General features: G+C 36.2%; 1 protein-coding gene across 1 annotated transcript in view; it reads right to left on the bottom strand.

Moving 5' to 3' along the window:
- Positions 1 to 16,022, bottom strand: part of PLXDC2 (plexin domain containing 2) — a 459,866-nt gene that overhangs the window by 54,554 nt on the left and 389,290 nt on the right. The window contains exons 10-12 of the mRNA XM_010385741.2: positions 11,163 to 11,223; positions 5,296 to 5,443; positions 3,781 to 3,819 (exon numbers count right to left, since the gene is read on the bottom strand). Of these exons, the coding sequence (XP_010384043.1) occupies positions 3,781 to 3,819; positions 5,296 to 5,443; positions 11,163 to 11,223 (248 nt within the window). The remainder of the gene's footprint in view (positions 1 to 3,780; positions 3,820 to 5,295; positions 5,444 to 11,162; positions 11,224 to 16,022) is intronic.

Below are 16,022 nucleotides of genomic sequence, written 5' to 3'. Positions count from 1 at the left end.
ACCAAAAAGTAACTATGTGAGATGACAGACCTGTCAATCTGCTTTATTACTGTAACATGGTATTTTTTATACATAGTCCCATAAATTCATGTTGTAAACCTCAAATATACATAACAAAACTTAATTTAAAAAACAACGGCCCAATTAAATAAATTAAATCAAGAAATCAAATGTGCTAAAGTTCTTTGCAACAACACAGATAAATATACAAAAATGTATTAGTTTGCATGTTTTTAAAAATCAACCTCAGTAAATGTTAGAAAACATTAAAATAGGCACACTTATTCATTATGACCTCAGTCTTGCAGAAATGTTTATTCAATTGAAGTGGAAGGACAATACTGAATTGTTTTCAATATGCTTAATTAAATAATGAAGTTAGATTTAAATTGGTAATCCTTCCTGCATCTCCACATTCCATAAAATAAAAAACAATAGCACACTAACTTAGTAAGGATGCTATAAAAAGCAATGTGTGATTTCCCTTAAGTACCCTTTTGAAGAACCATTTATCTTAATACTAGTCAGGCTGGTCTGTTCTAACTGCACTTGAATGTTTTTAGGAAAAGTGCTCTGTTAACAACCATAGACATAAAAAGAGTTTGAAGTCTAATTGTGATATTTTGGAATCTCATGACCGCCTGCTGCATATCAATTATGTAAATATCATCTGAGAATCTGACAGTTGATTCTCTAGTATACCAAAAATCCTATGCTTAAATCGCAGGATTTACTTAACAATTGCTTGGCATCATAAGGCACTGCTTTAAGAAAATCTTCGAAGTTTTATGATTCTTCGATGGCTCAAACAAAACTAAGTATTTTCATTGGGATAATTGGTAATGTTCTAGAAAACTGTTTATCACAGTATATTCCACAAAAACATGAAGTCCATGACATACTATTCATAAAAAAATGTTGTTTGGGCATGGTGACTCACGTTTGTAATCGCAGCACTTTGGCAGATCGAGGTGGGCGGATCACCTGAGGTCAGGAGTTGAAGACCAGCCTGTCCAACATGGTGAAACCCTGTCTCTATTAAAAATACAAAAAATTGGCCGGGCACGGTGGCTCAAGCCTGTAATCCCAGCACTTTGGGAGGCTGAGATAGGCGGATCACGAGGTCAGGAGATCGAGACCATCCTGGCTAACACGGTGAAACCCCGTCTCTACTAAAAATACAAAAAAAAAAAAAAAAAAAAAAAAAAAACTAGCCAGGCGAGGTGGCGGCGCCTGTAGTCCCAGCTACTCAGGAGGCTGAGGCAGGAGAATGGCGTAAACCTGGGAGGCGGAGCTTGCAGTGAGCTGAGATCCGGCCACTGTACTCTAGCCCGGGCGACAGAGCAAGACTCCGTCTCAAAAAAAAAAAAAAAAAAAAAAAAAAAATTAACCAGGTGTGGCAGTGGGCGCCTGTAATCCCAGCTACTCGGGAGGCTGAGAAAAGAATCGCTTGAACCTGGGAAACGGAAGTTGCAGTGAGCCGAGATCGTGCCACTGCACTACAGCCTGGGCAACAATGAGTGAAACTCTGTCTCAAAAAAACCAAAACAAACAGAAAAAAAGTGTTAAGAGCAAGCAGTGGAGACATGCCTGTATGAATTCTTTATAACCGTGTTGAGGATTACTCAGAATGCATGTTCTCTGAAAGCAGAGATTTGTGTAAGCCTTGTTCACTTCTGTAGCCCCAAGCCAGCAACAGTGCTTGGCAATTAGCAAGCATTGAGCAGAAATCAGTGAATGAATGAATGTTCAGTTTTCCAGCAGGGAAATTTCTTTAATTTTTTTTTTTTCCAGAGTCTCTTACACTTATTTGATCACAAGAATCCTTTTTTTTTCTTTTCCCTATTAGCAGGATAGAATATTTTAGATAAAATAAAGAAAGAAGGAAAGGAAGGGAAGGAAGGAAAGAAAGGAAGAAGAGAGAAAGCACAGAGAAAAATCTAACAAATATAATGACCACCCACATTAAGATTTAAATGTAACAAGTAAAAGAGAAGTCTCTTGGGGACTCTTCCCCCCATTCCATTAACTTTATACCACATCTCTTCCCTCAAAATGAGGTAACCCCAACATAGGGTTTATGTCTACATGCTACTAACATCCTCCTCTGGGCAGTTCTGAATTGAAGGATTGCTAAAGTCCCTTTATGCCCTAAGATTTTAATATATTTCTAGCTAGTATATATTTCGCAGATGGTCATTTCCAAAACTATCCACTTACTGCATTAATACAATGATGAATAATAAATGAATGAAATAAAACACTACAAAATGATGCAAGACAGTAGAAAATTGATACAATAATGGTATTTATGAAGAGGCTAACTGGTCTCTCTTTCAGATGGATTGATATAAACTCTAAAGACATACAGAGATATAAACAATGTCCTAAAAAGGCATAGAAGTACTAGCTGTTTGGACAAACGGAGGCAAGATGGCGCAGTTCCGGGTTCTTCACCGTCAACTTTCCCACGCCCGGGAAAGGCACGGGTCGACTGCGCAGGCGCAACCCGACCTCCGTCAGAGAAAAACCGGAACCCGCCTAGCCACGCCTACCGCCCGCCCCTGACCCGCCTATGTCCCGCCCACTGCCCGCCCACTCCCAGGCCCAGGACATAAAAGCCGCTCCCGGAGGGCGCGCTGGGCGCACTTCCTCAGCCCTCACTCCTGTTGGGACTGTAGGAATCCAGCCCGAGAGCTCCACCGGGTGACTCCCCCGGCCTCCCCTGCCGGAGACCGACGGACCTCACCCCTCCCCCACACCTTCTTTCCTGAAGCTGGGGGACCAAAAAATAAATGTGCAGTTTTGCTCCTAGCCTTGCCTACTCCCTGGTCATTTAATACTCGCCCTGGTTTCCTAGAAAGCAAATCAGCTTCCTAGAAAGCAAATCACTAGCTACTTAACCTAATCTGAGGGATTTTGAAACTATTCTCTACCATTATAAGAAAAACATGCCTAACGTGTACACATTGGATTTTGACTTACTCAAGAAATTGTCTAGGGCTTTAAAGGCAAAACCATGCCTAGATCAATGTCAAAACGGGCTCGCACTTACATAAAAGATGCTACCAAGAAGAGGACACCCTTTTCCTGAGCTGAATAAAAAATTACTAATGAAAATCTCTTTTATTAAGACCCAGCAAACATGAGCCAACATAGTTTGAAAGGAAAAAGATCTATTTCTAAAAACATAGTCAATGTCTTTCACAATACTGTTTCAGTAAAACTTTTTTCCCTCAAATTTTCAAGTACCATTATAGATATTTCTGAATTGTCTTGGAAAACCTTTAAGTATGTTACCAACGAGGTATTCTTTCAAATATCTAAGTTTTATTCTTTACTTCATAGAGCTGACAAAAACACCTAGGACAATATGTTTTCATACTTGCTCTATTTCTAATTTTATGCATAGAAGCTGCTGAAGAAGCAGACAATTTAGCAAAACACAATTGAACCCAATACCTGTAGCTGTGTAGATAACTACACACCACTATAATACAGCAAGGACTAGACCAACAAAGAATAGCAAGATGTGTAGTTGAATTTTCCACTTTATCATTGGGAATCGGTGTCACATAGTTTTATAGACAAACACAAGGACGAGGATTTCATTTCACTTTGAAGCCAACCCACTGACTCCTTCCCATGTTAAATACCAACAGAGAATAAAACACAACCTCACCTTTTATTTAGAAGTCCATATGGCCTTTCTTATATTAAAATAAATGAAATGAATTCATATTTTAAAAATGGTTATGAAAGAAAAGTATCAATTCCTACCTCCATTATCTTTTAGATGTAGTGCTATCTTGGTATCATCTGGAAGAGAAATTCAAAGTTATTATAACAGAAAAAGATTTCAAAGGAGCATAAATCTCATGACTAGTAATTGTCTGCTAACTGCTTTGATTGGAACATGACTGGATTTTCATAATTTATTGAGGTAATTTCTAGTACAATGAGAGGAAGTCCTTGCTTTACATGATGTAGTTCTAAAATTTCCTACAGAGATTGTAATGTCAAGATTTTGGTAACATCTTGAATGATTCTTAAGTTCTACAAGAAAAGTAAGCATTATAATTAAAACTTAAAATACAACTATTTTTAATTCTCTAAAATCACTTATTGTCATTAGAACCTATAGTTATGACCTTATTTATTCATTTTTAAAAATCAAGATCAAGGAAAATCCAAATTAATTGTGATAGTTAAGATTTGTCAATATTTACAAATTTAAATCCAAAAGTTAAATGTTTATCCATTGCTAGAAAAGATGACCAAAATTTTATATAAAGAGATCTTATCCTGACTGAACAAAATGTAGGATATGCTTTTTTATTTTAGTGGTTATAGTTCACTCTAAAGGGTAGGGTTTAAATTATAGGAATATTTTCATGGGCTTTAATATACTAATCCAAAATAATGTGGATTAAAAGATAATGTTGCTTTTAAAAGCAGCAAAATGCACTTAGTGGCTGCTCTCCACCTCACTTTATTCTAGTTCACCTTATAATATCAAATTAAATTCCAATTAAAAGAAAAAGTTTCATATTATTTAATTTAATTTTTTATTCAAGCCAAAGAAAGTGAGGCTTATAATAATAAACAAGTAAGACCCATTTATCCCCCTCAAACCTGATTCGTGGCCACTCTTACATTTCTGCCCACTCCCTCCTGGGGGTATCATTCAGAACAGAAAATTAACGTATGTTGGGTAATACACTTTCTTCCTCCTGAGCTGTGCCCAAGCATTAACACTCTCTAGTATTTCTGCCTTCCCTAGAAGACGAAATAGTTGTTTTCAAGGACAATTTCTATGGCACATACAGTGTTTCTGTTTAGGTTATAGACCAATATATTTTATTGACTGCATTCTGGAAAACATTAGAATTATATATGAATAGAATTATCTATTGTTCAGAATCCAGAATCAATGGGCTTGCCTTTCTAACCTGTGATTGTGAAGTTGGATTTGCTTACTACAAAATTTAGCCAGACAGGAAGAAGTCTGTATTTCTTTTCTAGGAAGGAGAGGACAAGAAGCCAGAATCAATGGTAAAAGGTATGCTTTAAATAAAAGGCACAGTGCATTAAAAGTATCCCAGCATTTACTTTTAGTTCACAATAATTTTGTCTTTTTCCCCTTTGGATATCCCTTAAAAATCCAGTTTGCCAAAGAAAAACTTTAGAGAGATCTAGAGAGTAGGAGCTATTGCAGTACATGTCAACACAGTGATTTTTCCTTCCTTCCTTTGGGGAAAAAAAAAAAAAACAAGCAAACTATCTCTTGGGTACCTTCTGTAGGGAGGCTGGTGGGAAACTGAGAGGTCACTGCTCTTCTGGTGGTAGTTAGGACCCTGAACTGGGTGGTTGTCGCTCCTACGGTTGTGGTGGTTCGAGAAGTTTCCACTGGTTCTGTGTTCTCACACATCTTCTCTTTTGACTAGTAAGAGAAATGAAAAGGAAAACAAATTGAATGACCGTAAATCTATTTTTAGAACTTACATCAAAGAAGCTGGGCTATAAGGTACAAAAGCCTCTCACATCAAGACAAGGAATACGTTACTTTTGCACAAGGCTATATTAATGATTCTGCTAATTTATGAAGTTTATAAAATAGGAAAGAAAAAAGGATGGATGTAACAAGGCTTTTCCCTTTTTAGATATTTAGGTTTCATCATTTACTGCTGTTAAGCTTTCATATTACTGTTTACCTTGCCCTAAATTTTATATTGATATATTTATGAAAGACCCACTGTTAAAAGGGAAAATTTATACCAGAAGAAAAAAATGTGCATAAAGATAAGGTTTAAAACATACTCAGGTTTGTGGAGAAAAAGTGCATTCCTTTCATATCAAACCAAAAATGCTAAATCCGAAATATTTGCTAACTTCCCCACACTACTTCACTGTTTCAAAAATCATCTGTCACAAGTTGAATGAATGTTTAAGATTTTGTTTTGCTTTATGAAATATTCAAAGCCACATAAGAAAAGGATTGAACAGAACTCATGTAATCACTCAGCCTATCTTCTTCCTAGCAGAGTTATATTGAAAACATCAGGAAATGGGACATACTGAATTTTTAATTTTTAATTTGTGAAAATAAATCCCACAACCTGCACTGGTAACAACCTCCAACATCCAAACTTTTATAGCTTAGAAGTTGGTGTTTCTATCCACCTTTTGTGCCTCAATGGACCCCCTCTCTCGGGTGGGCCTTGAGTAGAGAAAATAACTATTCTGGACATGAGTAGTTCTCACCCCACATTTAAAAATTATTGTTAAATAAATATCATTCTTAAACTTCTCTCATCGTTAGTGGAGCGCTAGGCGCCTTTCCCTTTGTTAATGAAGACATCCTGAGACAGTCTCCTTTTCATTAATAGGATGTGAAACAGGTTTATTCTCCACTTCAAGTCCAAACATACTAGGTTCTCATTCAATTCCCCAAATTCCAGTTCCTGGGCCTCATTTAATTCTCCAAATTCCAGTTCCTGCACCTCTGAGCCCCATTAATCTAATTATTTCCTTTCAGATACCACTTTAGATGTCATCCCCACACCCTGGACCATATCTGTAGTGGAAAATGTTTGAGATCTGAAATCATAAGCTCAGTTATCCTTTTTCAGTCTATCCCTGTACCTGTGAACTCCAATTCTTCTTATTCTTTGACTACTTAGAAAGCCTAGCAAAATGATTCTGTTTTTTTCCGTTTCTTTCCCCCCCATTACTTCAACCTCTCATTTCAACAGCTTCAAGCACCTTGCTCTATTTGTTTTTTTTTTTTTTTTTTTTTTTAGTTTTTTTCTACAACACCTTTAAAGACGATCCCCAGTATAGTAAAAGATCCCTGTCTGCTCCAAAGCCAGGCACAGCTGGAGAATAATCACACAGACCCACCATGGGGGCTCCACAAACTCATCTCCTGCATCCTCAGCAGGGCTGTGCATACCACTTGGCACAACAGACCTGCTGTGTCTTGCTAATTACCTCTCCCATTATGCTCAGTATGAATTTCAAACTCTCTCCACTTTACCTAAAACTGCAATCCCATCATGATTCTCCCAGTTTTATTCCTTGGGCTCACCTTTCATTTCCTTGATAAAGAGACATGATCAGCAAGATTTCTTTAAATTTCTTCATGAATCAGCATACTTATTTGACTCTGGGCTGATCTATTCTTTCCTTCTTTGATAATGGATGGGGACCTTTCCCTATAGCCTTTCTTTCAACCTATGTCCTAGCTCAACTCAGCCCACCTTCACAGGTATTGTGAATTTGCTTATGTGATCATAGTCCTTTCTCTACAATATTTGCTACCTCTAATTCTCTGCTGGCTCCTTACCAACAGCACTTAAAGGTACGCAAGCATATCTAATCTTATTTTGCAAACCCAGTCCTCCCTGTTCTCCCCAATGCATCCTGATATTATACTGCTTTCCTTCCTTTCATAGACAGTCATATTTGCAGAGAGATCAGTCTGCCTTGGTCTTCTCAGACTCCCAGCTTCCCCATTTATAACAATATTGCTCTTACAAATCCAACTGAGTTGAAATTTCTCATACCAATGTTTCTAAATATCTTCTTAGCTAAATATCCAACATCTTCCATGGTGTCCTACTGACACCTCATTAGTCTATGGTGGAGATGTCCACTCCCTTGTCTTGGGTTTCTGTGACACACACTCTCCCCAATGTTCTGACACCTCCCTCACAACTCCATCTCGATTTCCTTTTATTTATGTCCATCCCTTAAGTGTTGGGGTGGTTCTTATTTATGGATCATTCTTGATCTGCCACTTCATTCTATGCATTATCTTTTGCAATCTCCTCTACACCCATGACTGCAATGAACATCTTTATGTTGATTATTCAAAAATCTATATTTCCAGTCCACATTCCTCTTCCGGATTTCAGGCCCAAAATGTCATCTATTGACCAGGTGTATGAATGTGAATGTCACATACATCTCAAACTCAAGGAGTATAGAATGGAACTTGCCAGATATTACTCTCTCCTTGTGTTTCTATTGTCAATGAACAGGACAAAGTATTCAGTAAACAGGATCCCATGTTCAATAAACACCCTAATGTTTCAGTGAAATCCCGGACTCAGATTGCTTTTAGACAGTAATTGCAGACTAAGGAACTAAATAGCCCTCCTATTACAAAACAAATAAATTCTGAATAAAACTTGAATTTTAAAGCATCAGGATTTGCAGGAGGTAAAGAATATCGCAACGGTGCCTTTCCATTGTTTATTCCCCTCCCCACTAAAAAAAAAAAAAAAATAATAATAATAAAACAAAGCAAAAGCGATGTGCTATAAAGACAGTAGGAGCTGTATACATTAAGGGAAGTAAAAAAGCAAAATTTGCCCTGAGGAAAAAAAGCCAAAATCAATATTGCTCTAAAGAGAACAAGCCTTGCAACAGCAGTAGACAGGAGATAAATCTGAACTTCTCCTCCTCATATTAGGGCAGAGACTTATGGTAACCCGAAAATCCTAAGGATCCCATCATCAAATCCTCTTTGGTGGAAAACATTACCTATTTAGATCTTAGAATAGGATCAGACAAATATGCACTAAAAAAGAAAAAAAAAATAGCTGTCTGACAAAGACTCAGCAAAAACAATGACCATACTATTTAGATCACCAAAACTTTAGATAATGGGATTATCCAATATGGAACATATAAAAATCATACATGGAATCTTTAAAATCATAAAAGATAAAATTGAGAAATGAACTGTTCAAATGAAACTATAAAATACTTGGCAGACGTAATAAGTGTCAAATTTAAAGTTTAGATATGAAAAACGTATTTGTTGGAATTTCTACTTCAGTGAGTAGATTACATAGAATATTAAACAAGATGAAGGGAGAATTAATAAACCGGTAAATATATCTGAAGAAATTGTCCCAAATACAGCACAGAGTAATAAGGAAACAGATTACATATAATGGATGTTTAAAAATAAGAGGAAAAGATGAAAACGTCAAGCTTTCAAAGAAGTCAGAAGGTGAAAATAAAGAGCATGGAGAAGTATAGCTGAACAGCACATTTATCAAGCTTGACACCCAGCCAACAAGAAAACACACATTTTTCTTGAACACACATAGACCCTTTGTACAAAATGCCCATGTACTAGTTCATGAAAAATTTCCAATCAGCTTTAAAGATCATAACATGTTCTCTGATGATGACTCAATTAGTTTAGAAGTCAATAGTAAAAAAGGTAAATTGTAAAAGCTTCCATAATTAGGAAATGTGATATAATTCATAATTTAGTGTATTTCCAATAAAATGTTAATAAGATGTATTGACTGATGGATTACAGATCTTGATAAGGTGAGTCTAAAATTTATATGAAGGACAAAAGCCCTTTTACCCAAAACACTTGTGAGGAAGAAAAAGTAAGGAGATTTGTCTTGTATATAGTGAGATTTCTTATAAAGCAATACTAATTAATTCAGTGGGACACTGATCTAGCTGTTGACAGAGCTTCAGAAGAGGAGGGCCCAGAAAGTATATGTAAAATAAGTGACTTTGCAAGATATTGCCAAAAGAAAGGATTAATTAACAAATAGTGCTTGAAATCTGGCTATCCATCAGGGAAAGAAAACCCACAAAACTGAATCTCTATCTTATATAACACATAAAAACCAATTCCAAATGGAATAGATTTTGATGTGTAAGACAAAGCTTTAAAACATTCAGAAAAAATATATAGAAATAACACCTAGATGAAATTTGGTAGGAAAATTCTTTTAAAACAAAATGCACAGGCATATAAAACTTATAAAAATAAAAGATTGATACATTTGACAGATTAAATTGATAAAGTTAGTGAAATAAAACCATAGAGAAAATGAAAAGATAAACCAAATTTGGGAGAAAAATATATATGTCTGAATTACATTCTCAATCTTTACACATATACAGATATTCATTTTTAACATTTTATATTGAGATAACTAATTATATGAAAGAAATGATTGCCTCAAAACACAACTATGGCTTTGTCAATATTCTTTTGAACTATATTATTAGATAAGTGAGGTGAGATGGATGAGTACACACTGCTGTCATTCTCTAAATGAAATGTCAAAAGGTTGATTAAAGCTACACTGGCAATACTGCATTTAAAGTTCAAGAATTTTTTAAAAAGTGTATTGCTCAAGATCTTTATGAGACATGCCCCCCAAAAATGAATTTAAAAAGCCTCTAAGTAACCATTGAACGAATAGTTTTTAAAAGAGCATTTCAGCATGACTTGCTTTGCTAAATAAAAAACTTTTGTAATTGTTAGCAGTTTCAATTCGAAATTCATACAGCAAAACTTAATGAAGTCAGAAGAAGTAAAAACTTTTCTTCACAAACTTTACAGGATAACTTTATATGATCTGGAGATGATAGTGTAAATGCAATTCACTGCAAAGTTTTTAAACGGGTTAAAACTTTCTGTTATCCAATTGCTTAAATGAGTTCACTGCACTCTCGTCCCCATCATGTTTCCTTCAGAGTTAACATTATACCATTTCTCTATGCCAACTCATGTTTTTCAATTTCTCATTTATTACAGCACACCAATTTGCTGCAGTCTTCCACCCTCCACAATACCACTGGTCTTGCTGTTTGAGTTACAAAGAGAAACAATGGATTTGTACTTCCTAGAGAAATAGCAAGCATTTAAGAGAACTGCTCTTTGCTCATACAGATTCCAATCCTGGCTCTACTATTCCCTAGCCACTTACCTGACTGTCCAAGAACCCGCACTCCACCCTTCCCCACAAGCTCTCCTCACTCCTCCCCTTTCTCTCCTTGGTAATATGAGGGTAGTGACAGTGCAGGCACTGTTTTTCACAGAATGAATATGAGAATGAAATGAGATAATACATAAAAATAGTTAAGCCCAATGTCTGCATATATTACAGGTTGTAGCAAGTTGCTACAATGTAATGAAAATGGTATCTAATTTAACAAAAGTAGCCAGCAGTTACTGAACCCCTAATATGTGCAGACATCGGGCTTATAGAAGGATCCTTCTCCTTTCATTAAGTTTTAGGGCATGAATTTTGAATACAAATTATTAACAGTTATAAACACATATATAGGACAGCTTGGTCCAGGATTCTGTCACAATAAAGCATGTGTACCTCTTCAGGGCATCCACTGTCCACCCAGTCCTGCCGATGACGATCAAATCCACTGGAACATCTTCAAAGAAGACCACATTGCAGTTCAGAAAAGGAAGGATAGGGTGCAGGGTGGTGGACAGAAATTAAAAGAAAAAGATTAGTAGGTAGTTCATTCTCACATTTTCAGTTTAGCAGAACATTAACTCTTCTATAGAACTTGCAACTAGAGAAGCAGTGAAACATTTAGAGGCTTGCTAAGTAATCACTCTCTCCTTACTTAGACTGTCACTGTTAGGATCACACATGACAACCAAATCACTGTTAAAGCAAACTGCCCTGTACGGAATACCTAGATCCCTGCACAAAGGTAAGACCAATTGCAATTCTATGAAGTGGATTTTCTTTTACCTTGTACTTTTTTTCTCATCATTAAAACAAATAAATACAGATTTTTTTTTTTTTGCAAATATTGTATTTCATGATTGCAGGTTCATTCATTCGTTCATTTCACTCATTCATTGAAGACCCACCATCACACAAACTCTTTCTCTTTTGTGCAGTAAAATGTTAACTTGGCAGTTGTGGGGTTTTCAGACCCTGCATGTTCCAAAGACAAAACCGGCCCTTGACCTGCTCTTGAGAAGTAACCTCTGAACTCCTGGACTACCCTGCCTAGTAAGAGTGTCTACCTTGGGTCTTGTGCCATGAAGATAGTTTATGCTGACAATTTGATTTACTGTGAATATCTGACTTCATTTACTTGGGACCCTGGGCCATGCTGTAACAGTTTGACCCTTGGGAGAGCTGAAGACTGGAAGATAAGATTAGTCACAAGGGCATTCTATCCCAATGAATGGACCTTTAATAAAAACCCTGGAGACCAAGCTTGGGTGAGCTTCCTTGATTAGCAATACTTGTTGTGTATTATTGCACACTGTCATTGGGGAAACTAAGTACTATCTGTGTAATTCCACTGGGAGAAGACAACTGGCAACTTGTACTGGTCTCTCCTGGATTCTGCCCTATGTGCATTTCACCTTTGCTGATTTTAACTCATCTCCTTTTCCTGTGGCAACCTTGAGTATAACAGCTTTTCTGAGTTCTATGAGTCTGTCTAGTGAACCATGGAACCCGAGTATCTTCTTGGGGACACCCAATTGCACTAGAAATAGGTCAGGTCTAAAAGATCTAATTTAACAAGCATCATGTTAATTAGACTGTGTTCACTCATACTGTCTTCCTTGACTGGAATAATTTTCTGTCTTCCCTACGTACTCTTACACAGCCCAATCATTTTCTAAGACCCAGAAATTACTATCCAGAGCACATTCTGACAAAGCATTGCTACTACTGTCATTCCTTTCAGGAGGTTTCAGTTATCCATGGTTAACTATGGTCTGAAAATAGGTGAGTACAGTACAATAACATTTTAAGAGGGAAAGGAAAAGATCACATTCATATAACTTTTGTTACACTCTATTGTTATAATTGTTGTATTTCATTACTAGTTGTTAATTTCCATGGTGTCTAATTTGTAAGTTAAACTTTATCATAGGTATGTATATACAGGAGAAAACATAGTATATATAGGGTTTGGTATTATCCTTGATTTCAGGTATCCACTAAAGGTCTTGGAGAAGGGGGGCTACTGTATTGCTGTGAATACATCTTACTTTAATTTTTTTCCTCCTTTATGTAAAAATCTCATGTACTTATGTCTTAATTATCAAATTTAATTGAGAATGTTTGAAAGCTAGGGTCTTATATTGATCATATTATCCACTCTATCTGATACATAATATCTTTTTCAAATGAGAAATTCAAACTACTTTTGCCAGTTCATTGAAATTAAAGATACACATTGCCTCTGAATGTTGACATATAAACATACATGATACACTTTGGCTGTGTCCCCACACAAATCTGATCTTGAATTGTAGCTCCCATAATTTCCCTGTGTTGTGGGAGGGACCCAGTGGGAGATAATCAAATCAGGGGCGCAGTTTCCCCCATACTGTTCTCATGGTGGTGAATGAGTCTCACAAGATCTGATGGTTTTATACAGGGTTTCCCCTTTTGCTTGGTTCTCAATCTGTCTTGTCTGCACCATGTAAGACGTGCCTTTTGCCTTCCACCATGATTGTGAGGCCTCCCCAGCCATGGGAAACTGTGAGTCCATTAAATGTCTTTCTCTTTATAAAGTACCCAGTCTAAGGTACGTCTTTATCAGCGGGGTGAAAAATGGACTAATACAATATAGCTACATATAATATGTAAAAATCCATGTTAATGATGTTACTCTAAATAGATACTCATATATTTTTCAAAATAAATGGAAACTGTTCAACTTTGACCTTATATTTTCTTACAGTGCTCACAGCGTTACTCTGCAATCTTTCTTTTTTTTATTATTTTTAACTTGTTTTGCAGTGAGTCCACATGATAGCTCTTTCTAAGAATCCTTGCCAGAGATTATGCACCATGGGATGAACAAGCATAATTTAATTCAAGTGGAATGTGAAAACAACCCTCCTGTCAACACAGAAGACTGTCTCTCTCATTCTCTCAGGGCATGGTCCATTGAAGTTAAGCTATTTTATGCCTACCATCTGTGTTGAACAAGCTTAAATGTGGAGTAAACATTAGTGTGGGATTTGGCATCCTAAATTTGAGAATCCCCAGTTGGTCAAGGCCATCTCTGGTTACCCAATGAGATTTTGACGTGTGGTGTCTATTTAATTCCAGATGAATTACATGAGTGCTCCCTCCTATATTTTCCTTTCAAGTTTGTTTAAACATTGAAGAATGTACTGACATTCTGTTTTGGAAGATGGGGATGTATCAATTTTCTTCAGAAAAAAAAATTTTCTTGGGAGCCACCTGACCATATCCATAAGTAATTCAATGGAACAGATCGTTCCTAAAACATGGTTCGTTTTCACTTACTTTGTTTCAAATGTATCCCAAGTCAATGGGACGTGTGAAATTTTACGTTATATTTTAACAAGACAGTGTCAAATCTTAAATGTGCATATCAACTGAAATTTTACCTTGGAATAATTAGTCCTTTAAATTATTAAATTAATCCCAGGGAAAAGTGCAGAAATGCAGTTTGCTTGATTTATTAAATAATCCCCCAGTTATGTTGTATGAAATTAGGTTTTACTGAAAATATAAATCAATTAAGTAATTCATCATTTATTTATTGACAAAAATTTCTTATTAATTGAAATTTACTGAGGGCTAGAATGGAAAGGACTGAGAATGACAAAACAAGTGAAATTTGGTTTGAAAAGCTCATACTTCTTTGCAGCATATAGTGCCTTAAAAATGAATAAAACTGGATCCTGGTATTTTAGCATTTTTTAGAGGCCAGTAATCTAAATAGCATCCCAAAGCAATTATAAGCACAAGAATGTGTGAGTGAGAGAGAGTTGTATAAACCACCAGGAAAAGCCACCTTTACATTATTTCTGAATTCTAAGTAAACCAAAATCACTTTTGAGAACACCTTCCTGTCCCCACAGAGCTGCTGTGTGCTGTGTGTGTGTGTGTGTGTGTGTGTGTGTGTGTGTGTTTTAAAGCACAATGACATTAACCATATCACTATCCAGCACATTGTTTTCCACATTTTTAATGGTGATTCACAAAGAGGCTCTCCCACAATGGAATTACCTGGGATGCCTGTCCAAATGCAGATTCATAGGTCTAACTGAATAAGATTCTCTGGTAATTGGAAACCAGCAATTTTTATTGTAAATAAACACCTTCAAGGGATTCGTCCCACACTGACCTCCTCTACCATATATTCAGGCCTCTTGCTCACTCCTGTAGCCCATGCTCTACAACCCATTCATACCCTCCTTTTGCTCTAAGCACAGCAAATTGTTTTCCCTTCCCCGAAGGTGCTATGCTCTTTCATGACTCTGCCTCTGAACACACTATTACATATGGCTGGCCTACCCAACTGGCAAACCCAATCCAACTCAACCCCAATCTCCTCCAAGAAGCAGATTCAGCCACCCTTGCTCAGAGACCACCCAAGACCAAGTGCAAATGTCCACTATTATAATACAATTGGTAGCTTTTGAATTTATCTTCCAAAGCTTTCAGGAGAACATGATTAAAAGTGAGGCTTTGGAATCCAATTGTTTGAGTTAGTATTTTGGCTTGGGCACAAAAGGTGTGTGATCTTAGACAAGTTATTTTTCTTTTCCCTTTTTTTTTTGAATGATCGCATTGCATATTGACAAATTATAATTGTATATATTTATGAGGTACAGTGTGATATTATGATATATGTATACAATGTGAAATGATTAAATCAAGCTAATTCATATAGCCGTCATCTCAGATACTGCTCTTTTTGTGATGAGAATATTTGAAATTTACCCTGTAAGCAATTTTGAAACATACACTATACTATATATACAATGTAGTCATTATATACAATATGTAATAGATAGGTACAGTGAAAATATACAAATATACAAAAGATACAATACGCTATACTCATTGTGTTGTGCAATATATCTCAAGAAACTTATTCCTTCTGTCTGACTGAAATGTTGTACTCTTAAGTTATTTTTCCTTTCTAAGCCTGTTTCCTCATCTGTAAGATGAGGTGGGGGAAGTTATGTAAGGATTAAAAGTTCAGTATTTGTCTAGTAAAGATTAAGTAAGTGTTAGCTGGTTTAATACCCAATCATACCTTTATACCTAATAATAACTTTGGTACATAGTATGCATGCACCAAATCTGACTATCATAGAAAAATGAGTAAATGAGGTTTTCACTTCATAGACAGGATTTGGAAAATGTTTAGGAATTAATTCTATGTACCATATTAATGTGAAATGTGTTTTATAATATAAAGTC

Source organism: Rhinopithecus roxellana, chromosome 11 (assembly GCF_007565055.1).
Source record: "Rhinopithecus roxellana isolate Shanxi Qingling chromosome 11, ASM756505v1, whole genome shotgun sequence".
Lineage (NCBI taxonomy): Eukaryota > Metazoa > Chordata > Mammalia > Primates > Cercopithecidae > Rhinopithecus > Rhinopithecus roxellana.
Note: the sequence above shows the minus strand (reverse complement) of the source record. Positions and strands in the feature narration are given on the sequence as shown.